Source organism: Lampetra planeri, unplaced genomic scaffold (assembly GCF_965212315.1).
Source record: "Lampetra planeri unplaced genomic scaffold, kcLamPlan1.2.h2 scaffold_1363, whole genome shotgun sequence".
NCBI classification, from domain to species: domain Eukaryota; kingdom Metazoa; phylum Chordata; class Hyperoartia; order Petromyzontiformes; family Petromyzontidae; genus Lampetra; species Lampetra planeri.
Window position 1 is genome coordinate 14,736 of NW_027614081.1, and position 14,909 is coordinate 29,644.

At 43.3% G+C, this 14,909-nt stretch overlaps 1 protein-coding gene across 1 annotated transcript; it reads right to left on the bottom strand.

The window, feature by feature from the left end:
* Positions 1-814: 814 nt before the first annotated feature.
* On the bottom strand, positions 815-14,125 carry LOC144739198 (lysosome membrane protein 2-like). Its single transcript, XM_078622172.1, has 12 exons — positions 14,003-14,125; positions 9,676-9,833; positions 9,017-9,164; positions 8,720-8,911; positions 8,516-8,607; positions 7,917-8,036; positions 4,264-4,442; positions 2,718-2,836; positions 2,458-2,531; positions 1,625-1,676; positions 1,367-1,519; positions 815-919 (listed from the first exon to the last, which is right to left on the bottom strand). The coding sequence occupies exons 1-12, from the start codon at positions 14,123-14,125 to the stop codon at positions 815-817; spliced, it is 1,515 nt and encodes a 504-aa protein (XP_078478298.1).
* Between the last annotated feature and the right edge of the window lie 784 nt (positions 14,126-14,909).

Below are 14,909 nucleotides of genomic sequence, written 5' to 3' on the forward strand. Positions count from 1 at the left end.
AGTGATAAGTCAAAGCTGACCGTGGCCCTACTTGTCTTCTGGATAACCCCCCCGCCACCAAAAAAAATACTGTTCTATTCTGGGCTGTTAGTAACAGCTCTTTATGGCAAATTTGGGAAAATGTTCTTCATTTGAACGTTGGCAATGACAAAAAACTGACTCAGACAAAAATAAGAAGCATGTCATATTTTACAAAAATGCAACAATCCAAAATATACAGCGTTGTTGTCTGATGTTTATCCCCATTATACATTGTGAGGAATGTAAGCAGTTCAATACATCCTACACTGCATCTATACAAACATATTCCTCTATGGTTCTTCACAGTGCTTGAATAAAAGATCATGAGCGATGCTAATCTGTAGAACTGATATTGAATTGTCTTCATCAACAGAAGACTTGCTGTACATTTTGCTCTTCCCTCCTAAAAAAAACTAAAAAAACCTGACATCTGAAAACAGAGTTCTGTCTAACGATCACTAAAAAGTTCAGAGCGTTCTCCTTCTCTTGTCATTGTTCAAACTGATGTCTGAAACTGATTTGTGGGATGTTGCATAAAATCAGATTGGAGCCAAAAAAGGACAATGTTTTTTTTTTTGTTTTGTTTTTTCAAGAAACTGTTGTGTTCTGTGTTTAAACTCTCAGACAGAATTCAGAATTCAGTCTGAAACTAAAAACCCACAACAACACTGACTGGTTTCAACTAATCTGCAGTGTGCCTCCTTCTAAAACATTTACTATATTACATTACTATTTGTAATCCAAAGCCTTGGTGAGATACAAAGCCCCTTCTGGTCAGTTCCCCTGATCCTCCTCAGTTTTCCGCCTTCGGCGTCATACCAATGTAGCCTCCATTTGTGGGGATCTTCCTTTTCCTTGTTGCTGACTGCAGTGTAAGACGTGTGTCCTCAGCACTGGTCTGTGGTCAGGATGGAGGATTGACACCGTTACTTACAGACTGAATGAATGGCTACATTTTTACTACGCTGTCACCGTATCCATCAGCATACAGTTTGTCTTTGGCTTTATTACATCACTGAACAGAGGTGTCCTTTAAATTTCAACAGACACACTGATTTGGCACATTATGTTAATGTGTTAAACACAAAACATGTCAGTCTCTTGTAGAACACATGAGTGATTATGGAGACCGAAAGATGAGATTAATAGACACACTTACAGCATAGACAGGCTTGGTAAACACAACATGCGTGGCTTCACTCTGCACGGGGAGATACAGTCGTAAACAAGTATGCAAGTCTATTAGATGGCGTTGACAAAACCAAGGTAATCAAGGAATGAGGACAGCGCGGGACAAATTTGAGCTGTTACAATAGTCTGACAAATCTCACTGAAGGTTCATTACCTTCTGTCTGCGGTCACGGATCAGGAGAATGATCAGGACGCACAGCATAATGGCACCCAGCCCGACAAAAATGAGCGGGAAGTTGGGCACGAGATTGGAAATCAACAACAGCTTCTGCACCCTCGCTGCAGACGCGTCATCGATGACCACACTCTGTAGTGAAAGAGGAGTATTGATCAGCTGAAGTCCTTCATGATGATAGTGGTACTAAAAATATTTTAACATATAACATATTCTGGAGCTTGTCGTGTTTCTCACCTCATTAATGAACATGACAGGGAAGATTGTGTCATTCAGTGCCCTGGTTTTCCTGTTATGAACACACAAACACAGCCACATGAACATTCCGCATGTATAAACATCAGGAGAGTGAGCGTAGGACTGCAAGAATTGGTCGACGTGATCGATGCGTCAATAAAAATTAGTCAATGGGAAAGTTGAATCGTCGATTGGTGCCATCACACACCGGCCTCTTCGTGCTCATCTGTAGCTGCAGTGAACTACAAGAAGTGCGGGGGGCTGTATCGCTCGCTGTTTACATCCCGCAAGGAAACAGAGAAGAAGAACGCACAAATTATGGCGGGACAAACAGACAAAGAGGCTCGAAAAGTCTGACCCAAAGTTTGGGAACATTTCACTGAAAATAACCCAGCGAAATACGTTAAATTTAAACTCTGTGAAGCTCAACTCTTATTCTCTGGAAGAACTATGGTGATGAACCTGAAACGACACAGAGGAGCCACTGGATCATCACGTACCACAGAGAAGTTCATGAATAAGGATGATACCTTGCAGGTATTGTTAAATTACATGCTAATTTGTTAATTAATCATCAGCCTATGATGCAAGGACATAGTACGTTTTTGTACATTTGTATCAGTCATGACAGAAGATGGCTTAGTGAACGCTATACCAGTGTAACTTTCAAAGGTGATGATTATTTCAGTACGTTAGGTTAAACAGAAGTCCTGAATAGGCTCTTAAAAATAAAGACAATAATCGTGACTAATCGACGAGATAATCAAATTAAATATAATTGAAAGATTAGTCAACAACAAAAATAATCGTTAGTTTCCATTGAAGATACTCACGGAAATCCAGAGATTCTGTTGAGCAACACGTTAATCTGTGCTCGCTTGTTTGCTCGCACAATAACTCCAGTGGTCTGAGAGTGAAAAGACAAACACATCATATGACTGTTTGTTCATGAAGTTATTGTAATCCGTAAAAGAAAACAAAATAAAATCAGTAAAATCAAAGTACTGTTGTGTACTACTGTGAGTACGCCACTAGATGGCGTTGCAGTACAGCTTCACTGACTCCCTGATCTAAGGTTGGACAAACTGCTCACCGGGTTAAGGTCCAGGAACGTTTGGTGATGGACTCTTTGAGGGGACATTCCTTCAATGGCATTCACGTACTTAGAGTCGGCCAGGTGGAAATGAGGAAAGGAGGCCACGACCGGGGCACCTGAGGGTGGAGCGGAGACGCTGTCATCAAAACATCAGCATCATCATCGGTCTGTCTGCTAAACAGAGGCTTTGAACCCTGGCTGCTCCAGAGACTGTCAGCAGCAGTTTAATCAACACTGAAGCTTTCTGAATACACTCGATAAATGTGCTGATCACATGGTCACTTATCAACAAGGAATGTAAGAACGTCTCATCTAGTCTCCATTTCCACTTCAAATAAGTTCTGAAGATTCTGTTTTAAGAGAACATGAGTCCTCAACAGGAGGTGATCAGATTAAATCTAATCTCTGCGGCAGGACACACAGAATGCTATGCAGGGACATTCTCCCAAAATGAACAATAGGTACATAAACGGACCCCATTTGCAGAACTAATTAGGGGTTATCTGATATCTTGATTCATAACTGTTACCCCTGCAGAGGTCCTTCCTCATATTGTCAACAGGGGACATTGTGTTCCTATGACACAGCCCCTAAGGTCACTGTCAAACGAGGGTAATGTCAGGTGAAACGTCTTGGGACTTGTTGGGAGTTCGAGTCATCTGGATGCGTGTGTGTCAACAAACACACACGTGGTCGAGCTCTGAAAGTTTCACAGGTGTGCCGACAGATCGTTGTGCTGATCAAGTGGGGCAGAGGTGACGGTTTTCCTGCGCGGGTGTTTGGCAACAGCAAGAACGTTAGAGACCCGCAGTCACCTGAGAGACCGTTCCCGTGACAACTCCTAAGGTCACTGTGGCACAAACACACACACTGGTACTGGTAGCCTGACCCCCCCTACTCGTAACTTTGTGCATGCGCTATTAAGTAGATGACCTGAAGACAACCTCAAAGTGCATTTGTTTTTGTTTTTGTATAACTTTGTTATTACATCACTACATTTTCGTCTGTGTCAATCATTTATGCAGGTTTGCATTTCAGTGCAATAGAAATAGTCCAGTAGGACTTCATATGTACATACATTTGTCAGAGCTTTGACACTGAAGGAAAAATAAAATAATGAGGTTATGTATACATGTATACATGAAAGTATGAATTACAACGGCGTCAGGTTGTTACACTGGAAACGGTACAATTACAGTTGTATAAAAGTAGTATTACTGCAGTAACTACAGTACATGTGTTATATATCACTGATAAAACATTGAAAACCTGTGCTACATGTGGGACTACTGGTGTTTAAGAAACACAATCAGCTACTGGGCCAGTTACGGTCAGATGGCGCCTGAGGTGTAGACCAGAGCTGGAAAAGCTTTGTCACATGGCTCACTGCAGGGGAATTAGTAGCGCCCTTGATACACAGGAAGTAACAACAAGCTAAAAGGAGATCTTGTGTCTTTTAGGACTGACAGGGTTGGTTGTTTTTAGTCAGATGAGGAGGAAAACACAGAATTGAGAGAAAAGCCCGTAACAAGCAGACATTTACCTTTCCGACAGGGACTGACTTTGAGAAGACCAGTTCCCAGACACTCTGTTGGGCTGACACAGAAGCCCTCGTTGGCCGGGTTCTCCTCTTTGCTGGCCAGAACGGAGCGCGGTGGTGTGAAGCGGTACGCTGGGATTCCTTTCACCACTACATCTTTCTCAAACTCCATGTAGATCGACCTGGAACGTAAACACATCCCAGTGCAGAACTGAAAGGAAATCTGTTGTTGCTCCATCACGTACTGCCTTGCAACAAATTCACACTTCAGTTAAACAATAACAGATATGTTGAGGTTCTTCCACTGATTCTCCGATCCCAGCTGACCATGGTTCAAGGGTTTTGTTTCATTATCCACTCATTTACATGTGAACCATTCAGTAATTAACAGGATGGACATTTCTGTGTGGAAGAAACCGGAGAACCCAAAGGAAACTTCACGCACTACCAGAAAAGCACATGGAGATCTCAGACCTCCACCAATCAGCACATCTCCACCCAATATTACCATCCTCCATTCATTTCATCTCCTCTTATAAATTCATTGATCATCAAAACATCCCCTTGTCACTAACAGTCAATTAGTTATTAAAAAAATCTTTATCAACCTTGTCACTCAAATCATGACCTCTGAACTTTTCCTTTTTGTTGTTCAATTTCTTTTTTATTTCAAAAGTAAAACAAAAACCAAACCTCCGTCCCTGGGTGGGCTCCAACACCCCCAACCTTTGGGTTAACGAACCCACTAACCACTGTTTCTAGACACAGATGCTGAAAGATGCTGTCCCTATCTAACAATGAGGAAGAATCAGAAGAAACAGATTCCAGATGGTTCCAGAACACAACCAATGTTTAATCATCTGGTCCTGGTCCATTAGCAGCATTTACTCAACATTTCATTCAAATCTGTTGCTAACAAACAAACAAACAAACACTCATAACCTCCACCTCTCCCACATGCACTGTGCACGTGTTTCCACACACAAACTGAGCTGAGTGCTAACTGTATCTTCTCATGCTGCTGTTTTAGCTACTCTCTCAAAGGGCCATTTAAGGTTCCAGGATGATGAATGAGGTATAACCGTTTTGCGTTCAGAACAAATATGAGAAAGCTGGAGGACTTTATTGACATTATGCTACAATGCTATGGGAGATCGTTGCAACAAAGCTGTGGGACTTCACTGCTCTTCTTAGACTGTACGCTCTGTACTTGGAGTGGGAGTATCTTCTCAAAGCGAGCAGTTCATCCCTGGTCTATGTGTCTGTAGTGCTGCTCTCCCTCAGGGAATCCCGATGCTTTTCAATGAAAACAAAAGAATGTATTCAGTGTCTGCCAACTGGCCAGGAGGTTACAGCCCTACGATTGGTGGGCTGTGCATCAGGAAACAATACTGTTCTGACCTTTCCCTTGACTTCTGTTAGACACAAAGTCCTAGGTGTGTCCTCAGAACAACGGGATTGTGAAAAGGAGTTTGTTGAGATATGAGTATAACCAGGTTAAAAAAAGTGTCCAATATTTTGGAACCAGACACCAGAGGCGCAATCGAGAGCAGTTTTATGACGTAAAACAGACAGTTTGGTAACAATTTGGAAAGGTTGCGCTGCATAACGATCTGTCTGACTGTGAACAGTTGTTTTACAGTTCTATCATAGCACCTCTGGGCTCTTCTCCAAAGCTTTAGCCGGACGGGCAAAAGTTGATGTCCACACGTATTAATAGATAAGTATGGTGCCACCTGCCACCACGAGCTGCCACCTCCTCTGTCATAGGCCGACGAGAGGAATGTCAGCTGGTACCAAGGTACCACAGCAGATAAAACAGTACACTATTGAACTTTTTGGCCCTAAAGCACAGCAAGAATTATTTTAATCCGATGTTTAACAACTCTATAACAGCCTCACTTATCTCACTGTACGCATGTATCCACGATGCTATTTTAATTACTGTTTTCATCTACAGCTGATTTAAAAAATTAGAATTCATTCATTCTCTCTCTCCCCTTCCACATCTCTCCAATCGTTGCTCTCCCTGTTTCACCCCAGTTAGGCTGAAGAGTTTCTGCTGGAATCATTAATATGCGTCAATTAATAAGAATCATCATATACAGTAACTGCTGTTGTGAATTGGCCCTATACAAATAAAACCTGACTGAATCTGTAAAAGATGTTTTCAGATTAAAACACACCATATGTTCAGATTCCTGGATGGAAACAGTTTTTTATTCTAAATTATGTAAAGCCAGTAAAACATGAAGGCAATTATTTTATTTAAGTACTCAAATAAGGACGTTCCATGGTGCTATCTCATTTCTTTATCACCATCCATTGTATAATTATCTAATTAATGATCTATTCATATTTGGTGAACATCAGGTGATTGTAGGTTGTTCATGATGAAAAGAATCAAGTCGATGAAATGGGCGGTGACGGCTCAGGGTAGAATACTCTACAGCAAAACCAAGAAGGGATTTGGTATTTGAACAATGACACCTGCCAGCAATTCATCAGAACCATGAGGTTTTCGCAGCTCAGCTGTCGGTCAGTGGACCGAAGGGTTAGCACCCCGTCAGGTCACACACGGGAAGTCTTGGACTTTTTACATTAGTTCCAGAAGATGTTTAACACAAAGTGGCGACGAGCAGCTCTTCCAGGAGCTAAAGACCGAGGCAAAGCATGTGTGTGAAAGGTTGATGCGCATGACTTAATGGAACATTTCCTGTTCACATTATGTTAAAAAGCACAGGAAACAGGGAGGGAGCCTTCCCTTTAGTCACAATAACACCAGTGTCCACGATGAAGACACGAGTCGGTGTGGAAGGAGGTGAGGGGTTTTGACACACATCCAAACAGAGTCAAAGGTACCCGAGTGCCACTGCGACAGATTCTTTCCACACTCAGCTAAGAGGGGCGATATGAGGTCAAGGTTATGGACTGAATTAGAACCGTGCGTCACCATCCATCAGTGAAGTGGGCTTTGATTTTCTTGTGACGTTGGGCATTTCATGCACTTATATATCTGTAACTTTTGACATTTGAAATCAGGCCTGTGAGAACGTCTCATCAGGACACTTGAGACTTTGCTTTTTTTTTTTTTTTTTTTTTTTTCAGAATCATTTCAGTTTTCAAGAATACAAAAAACCTTCTCCATTGTTGTCAGAATACAGTCTGTTGTCAGCTGTGAAATACATCACATGCTCCCAGGTCTTCTCATCTGTACTTACCAGCCTTCCTTCCTCACACTACAGACCAACCTCCTTCCTTAAGTTCGCCTTTCCCTCAAGTGTTTCCCGGAAACGATGACGTCCCCCCCCCACAGCCCCAACCTAGCAGGAGCAGTGAAGTCCTGGTGAGAGGCTGTTTATCAGGAAACCATGATAGCCATCTGGGGGATCTCAGGCCTCTAAAGAGTCTTTCCATACTCAATCTAAAAGCCACCGCCCAACTCCCAGTTTTACCAAGCAGGTATTGTCTGCATAATGCGCTGTAATACGCTTCCCCTTCCTCAACACCAACCATCCTCAGTATCATCAGTGTGAGGCCTCATTTTTGCCAGCAGATGAGTACTGAAATCAACAAAACAATACAGGCAGGAAGAACCATGGTTATGAGGACTGGAAGTTTGTTTGATCTGTGGATGTCAGAGAGCGGTCCTGTACCTGCAGAGGTCTGGAGTGAAGATGTAAATCCGTTCATCTTTGGTCAGCAGTGGGTGGAAAGCGCTTCCATCTGATCCGTTGATGCTGTTGCTTTGGTTCGATGTCCAGAAGGTCAGCTGACTGTGAAACCATAAACACAGTGTTGGTCTGGTCTCAGTTTATGGGCATAATGTTGTTGGACTTAATACTGTTATTCTCGATATGTCCACTGCTCCTGTTTTATTTTGATACGTTTAGCTGTTGTCTTACTTCCTTCCTTTTTCAGCTTTTGAGTATTTTTGGCTCGCTATTAAATTACCCTTCTTGCAATGCCAACAGCACAATCGGCTCCATCTTAATAACAGAAAATTACAACAAGCGGTTTTGATGATCAGACACAGTTTGATCTAGAAATCCCGGCACAGTTTTCCCAGCATTAATGAGGGACAGTTGAAAAAGTGATAAGAGTGAGGGTCGGTCAAAAAGCCTCGGGCCTTGTCCTGCTCTGCAGCAACTATCACCCCATTATCGGCAAAGTTAAATCCAAATGTTGCACAATGAAATTTCATCACACTGAAGGGAGACAGATGTGTGCATGTGTGTGATTGCAACAGTGTTACCTTTGACCTTTCCATGTCTCCACCCGACCATAATCCAAGTAATTCTGCTCCCCAGTGTGATAGACAAATTCCCCGTCATTGCTTCCATTTTTCTGTGTGAGTCCAAAGAATTAGTGTGAGTAAAATGTTCTTTTCACATACGACGACAGAAAACAGCCACTGCCAGGAGGAGCAATAGATCAAAAATGGTAGGATCACACTTGCCTTGTACATGAGGCCAAAGACCGTCTCCACATCGGGATTGGTCGGGGCGATTCGGGCCAGCAGAGGATCCTCGTAGCCCCACAACAATTCATCCACGGTGCGCGTGGTAAACAGGCCGCTCCCAATAGAATTCATCCAGATGGACACCATGGACGACTTCCAGAAGCTGCCTTTCACCTTGTTCATAACAGCCTGCAAACAGGATGAGAGAGAAGAATTCCGGTGTCAGGGTGGTCCAGTTAACCATCTTAGCTTTCCAATTTCCTTCTTGTCGAAGACCTTTAGTTCCCGACTCACCCAAGCCGGTATGTTGACAGTGGTGATGTTATCAAAAGCTGGGTCGCCCACCGACTTGTCTCTCAGGAACACAAAGCTTTTTGTGTTGTATGCAGACACCCTTTTGCCGTTGTCCACCATGCTCACGTTGTCCTTGTACCTGTATTCCCTGTGCAAACATACAAAAGAAAACTCTGACTCAAGTGCTGCAGCCGGAGCTCACTGCAGCGACGCTGCTAAATGGTTAAATATAGGTGGAGTTGTCGCTCGATTGTCGTGCTGCGCTGTGACTCTGCCTGTAACGTGTGGCGATGGTGAACCTTGATATTTATTTAATGATTTCTCAGGGTGCATTTGGGAACCAACTCAAAGGAAGTGAAGTGACAGACTGGATGAGGTGACGATAAGACATGTCTCAATTCAGTTTACTTAACCATTGACCAGAAAACTGAGCAGGAAACCTCAACCAAAAAACATCTGCAGGCTGTAAAATCTATTTTCTCTTGTTTACAGGATGTAAACCAGATTTAAATGGATGTTATGTGTTTTCTTCTGCTCCCCAGGGAGTAAATGAAATAGAAACGCTGCATCTTTACATATCGTACCGGAACGATACCAAGTACTTGGTCAGGTATCAGATGTAAAAATAAAACTCTTTCTTTGAATGAGGTGCTACGTACCTGTACGTGTAGGGGCCGACCTGGTTGACCACTGGTTTGGCTCCAGTGACGATCTCCTCCACATTGGTCACGTTAAAGAAGAAAAACTCCATGTAGACAGGAGGTGGGGGTCTCTTCCATGATTCAAACACGCGGCTGCCTTCTACCAAAACAATCTCCTGTTGAAACAATAAACCAAGTGATATCACACATCAGGAAAAGATGTCATTCTTTGTACTTGATGCATGAACATGGCAAGCTGCAAAAGTAAGACACGCTGCTGCTTTACTTGTATTTTCACCGTGTCAGATGTCTTTAAGATCAAAACTAATGAAACAGGAGTGACCACATCTTTGAGCTTGGAGTCTCCACCGTCTGTTCCGTCTAAAAACAAGCCAGAGAACAAAAACATCTTTGGGGGGCCGTGGAGGGGAGCGGCTGTCTGAGCGTCAGACAAGAGCATTGGCTGTGCACATGAATGGTATTAGGGGGAGACCCTTCCATGGTCCCATTGTCAGCGGTTGCCACTGACAACGGGTACTCGTGGAGAGTCGCTGATCATGTGATGCAGAAGGCTGGGTGCCTAATGGTCGTGCAGGACTGCAACTTTAATGATCTAGGCCACATTCCACAGGACTGAGCTTTATGAGGCCCTGGTGATGCAGAGCAGGCACAAACCTATACTATCCCCTGGTTTCATCTCACGGCATGCAAGCGTCCTCACCACTAGTGTCACTGCATCTGGACCGGAGTAGACTTCTTTGGAGGAATTGAAAAACACGCGGGTGAGAGGATTAGGGTTTCTCTTTGACAACACAGAAAGAGGAAATCTCCATTTGGCCTAATTGTGTCAGATTTGTGGAAAGTTAAATGTATTACCTCAGTATAAATTAAACAAAACCACCCAAGCCATCCACCCCATCCACACCCCATGCCCCTCAAAAAAACAAAAAAAACCCATCACAACACACCATGTAAGAAAATAATGACATGTCATTATTTCTGGAAAGAACAGACCTCCCTCCTCCTCTGGCTCCGTTCTACTTGTTCACAGACAAAAGTTTACAAAGTGGTCAAGGACAATAAAGCTGTCACCTTACATTGAGGAAGGAAGAGCATGGTCTTTCCAGTGTTGTTCTTTCATGCTTCACACAATCAATATGGTCACCCTCCCAGCACGCTGCATGAAATGCCGCATGGAAAACAGGAACAAAGAAACTCTCTTATCTCAGCACTCTCTTACACCACTCCCAGTTCAAAAACATATGTAGCAGGTGAATACACAAATACTAACTGCTCCAACTTTGATGTCAAGACAAGAAAATACATAGACTACAACAACACTGCGCACAGCAAGACAGTTTTTTTTTACGCGCTCCAGCCATAGCTCACACGCTTTGTCCCGGTCACACACAGTTCTTTATGTTCAGCTGAAGTCCATGTCAGACTTATACTGACTCCCATGTTCAGGTCCATCCAGCTTTACGTGGATTGGAAAAGGTTCTGGAAAATGTCTACTTTGGCAGTTTATTATAGATAAAGGTAGAATTGATTTGTCTTGTACTTCTTGAACACACATTATTCCAGCATTGTAAGCATATGTTGTCCATAATATAATATCCCAGCAGCTATTAAACGGAATTGAAAGAAAGTGCACGACGCATGTGTATTGTCCCCAGGGTTAAAGCTCGAAACCAGCAGATCCACCACGGGGCGACTGGGATTTCATGTTATGGCGATTCAGTGTGTGTGAGGTAACTTCAGGACAAGCTTGCAACCTCTGACTTTTTTGTGTTTGTCCATTTGGTTTACTTTAAACCAAGGTAGTGGTGGAAAACCTACCCGCTAAACTATCATGTCAGCATTGTCCCAGTGGCCAAGCAAGCAAGCAGGTTAAAATTAAGGAGTCACCATATTTTTGTAAAATGACTGGATTCCTCGACTGGAAGTCATTTTTCACCATTGCTGAATCAGCAGGTCATTGCATACTGACCCTGACTGACTCACATGGAGGCCGAGGAAGCTGCCAGCCTTCCACAAACCCAGCCGCTTTCCCAATAAACCCCGCAGTGTGAAAGAGGCTTAGCACACAAAGAGAGTCTACTGCTGGGAGAGAACGAGTTCCTTCAAACTGGTGCAACTGGGGTGAGGGCGTAACCTGATACCCCAATACACATCATTCTGCCAGGAGATACAACAAGTCAACGTGTGAGCAAGTGATAAGTACATGCGTCATGACCACACACATATTGTTACTTTTACTTTGTTTTCTACTAAACTTCAGCAGGATTTCATTTCTTTACATGTCGTTCAAAGGCAGAATGGTCAAATGGGTGCTTCAGTGGAGAGGCGTCATTTCACTGCTTCTGTATGTATTCAACTAGCAAGAACAGATAAGAAGGTCAAAACACCTGACCTGCTCATGGACGGGATCTATTTCTTCTTTCCTTCCTGATGTTTTCCCTGTGGTTGGCACTCATTTCAGTATGTTTAACACAGACCGTGCTTAACCAATTTAGGAGGCCGTGTCCTCAACATTCAGCTAACCCCTCTTCAATAAACCACCAAATAAAACCTGGGCTAACCCTGTGACCAAGGTCAGGTCTCCTGCCCGTAGTGATTTTATGTGCTATTTACACAGACCCACACTCCCCTTTTTACACAGACCCACACGAGGCAACAGATTGCACTCGAGGGGTCCATAAAAGTCATCCCCAGACTGTATAACCCCACCAGACTCTGGGCTGAACATAATGTGACATGTAACATGAACATAATCTGTGCAGGAGTAGCAATGCAAGTATATTCATTCATAGTATTTAAACAAGTGTGCTGTGTGGAGCTGTTTCCCTGTAATCGTTCTAGTAATGATTATGTTCTTTTAAAATGAAATGGTTGAAATAAAATGATTGACTTATGACATGATTTATAAATCCTCTATATATTCCTTATTAAAAATGCATCTGAGACTAGATGAAATTGTGACATATGACGACACAGAGTGCTCCAACAGCACACTTGTGTTTGCACTGTGATTAAATGTAAAGTGAACCTTCTGGGAAGGTTCTGAACTCACTGATAAACACAGAGATTTCCCAAAAGTGGTCCTGGGTGTCCCTGACCTGCTTCTTGCTCCACAATACAGTACCAGTACCAAATGAATCTCCTCTTCTTCAAATCAAACATGGATTTGATTTTTCAGTGTGTTCAAGGCTTGTCAAGGCTTATCAAGGCTTATCCAGGACCAGGATGGAGAAACACTGCTCTCAGCTTTTTGGAAATGAAGAGTCAATTTATCGCTCAGGAAATGACTAAAGTTTGGATCCAATCAGCTGTGAATGTCACTGACTAAAGTCACGCCACTCCTTGATTTCCCATGCAAACGAAAACACGATGCATAAGCAAAACTAAAAGACCAACACTTTCACACAAACAAATCAGTCAGTAGCTCAAAACAAACGACCTAACTGTTACTTACCAGGTTTCAGCTACTGCTCTTACTCAGACCTGACCTCCGCACAATATAAATTAAAGCTACCGTGTGAAAGTCATTTTATTTCTGTTTCTTGGTATGTGCAGATTTGCTGTCAGCAGCTGGCTCGACATTTTCTTGTGACATGTTAAAAATACCAACCAATACCATGAACGAGCAGCGGAGACCCAGCCATAACTTTATCCTGGGTGTGTTTGTCATTGATGAGCAGTGTTTATTCAGATTCATGCACCTCTAGAACACACAACAATAGGCGAAGCACTGAGAAGACAATCTCCAATGAACTTAAATTACATTCATGTTAAAATTGCATGATATATACTGTACTAATCTTGTGTTTTAGTGATTTCCCAGCATTTAAGGTTAAAATAATTATGAATGAATGTGAATTGTCAGATTATAACTCTAACTATCTGTATTCTTTTTATCTGAACAAAAAAAGTGTTAACATTTTCTAAATGTACAATGCTCATGCTTTTAAAGCTTTTATCTAATTTTTCACAGATGTAGATCAGGAAAATATGGTGGTTGGGGGTGGGGGGTTGGTTGTTTTTTAAAACAAACACACACACATCAGCCTCCACAGCAAGCCCAGAGCTCAGGCTCTGTACTTCCTGTGACTACAGTACATCCTTTATCACATACAGTGTCATGATCTCATCCTGTGATCACGGTTTATGAGATGTGCATTATGATGGAGTGCTGTGCAAACAGTTGTGCAAAACAGATAACAGGTCTGAGCATTTACTACAATCGCATCATTGTCACAGAGTCCTGTCATCTCCTCCAAGCTGCGCACTGAAAGCAGAAACCCTCTCCATGTGGATAATAATAGATAGGGGGGGGGTGTTTTACCTTCTTGAGCCGGTTGTGGATCAACGTGCGGAACACCTGAGACGCGTATAAGCCGATGCCGACGGCCAGCAGGACGCCGCAGACGGTCCCCACCGCGTAAACAGCGCAGGATCTCCTCGTCATGTCGGCAGGTGCTGCGCGGGAGTAGATGGAGACGTTGAGCTTCCTTCAGCGTTCGTATACCGACAAACCCCCCCTTTCCTCTCCTCCCCGCCTCCTCGCTGTGCACCCGCTTTATTTTCGTTCTACAGAACTTTCCTCAACTTCCTCACAAGTTTACTTCTGGCTGCCAAGCTAGCGGACGTGTTGTTTGTTTGTTTGAAGCAGCTGTCCGACACAACGTGACTACTTGAACCCGACGCTTAGACCTACCAGACCTACCAGTGAGGGTCCGCCGGGACTGAGCGGAGGACTATTTGTGTGGCGGGGAGGGCGTCGCGCCTCCCTGAGCGCGAGCTGCTCGCTGGTTGGTCGAGGCAGTTTTCTGTGACCGTTCGCTGAGGTTGTGCGCGCGAGTCGCTGTGCGCGCGCAGCGGCTGGCCGCGTCAAGGGCAAGTTTGAATCCGAAGTTTGGTTCCAAGAACAAGGCCCCCCCCGTTTCAAATGATATGTCAGTGGAACTACTCCGACGACTTTATCAAAGCAACGAACTCCAGCTGATTAGTTTTGTAAATGTTGAGTCCAAGTTTTCATCCCGGACACCTACAACCTTTGAGATGGGGCTCCTGTGTCCTGTGTGCTCCAGGCGGTGGTCGTCCCAAATAAATGAACTAGTAGATGCAAAACATTCTAACATGTTTTTAGATATGTTACTTGTCCACCTCCTGAACAATTGGTTATAAGCAGTTTTATGAAAGTGTGGAATGCAATATTCAATATGCAATATGCTTACTTACCATTGTGGGTT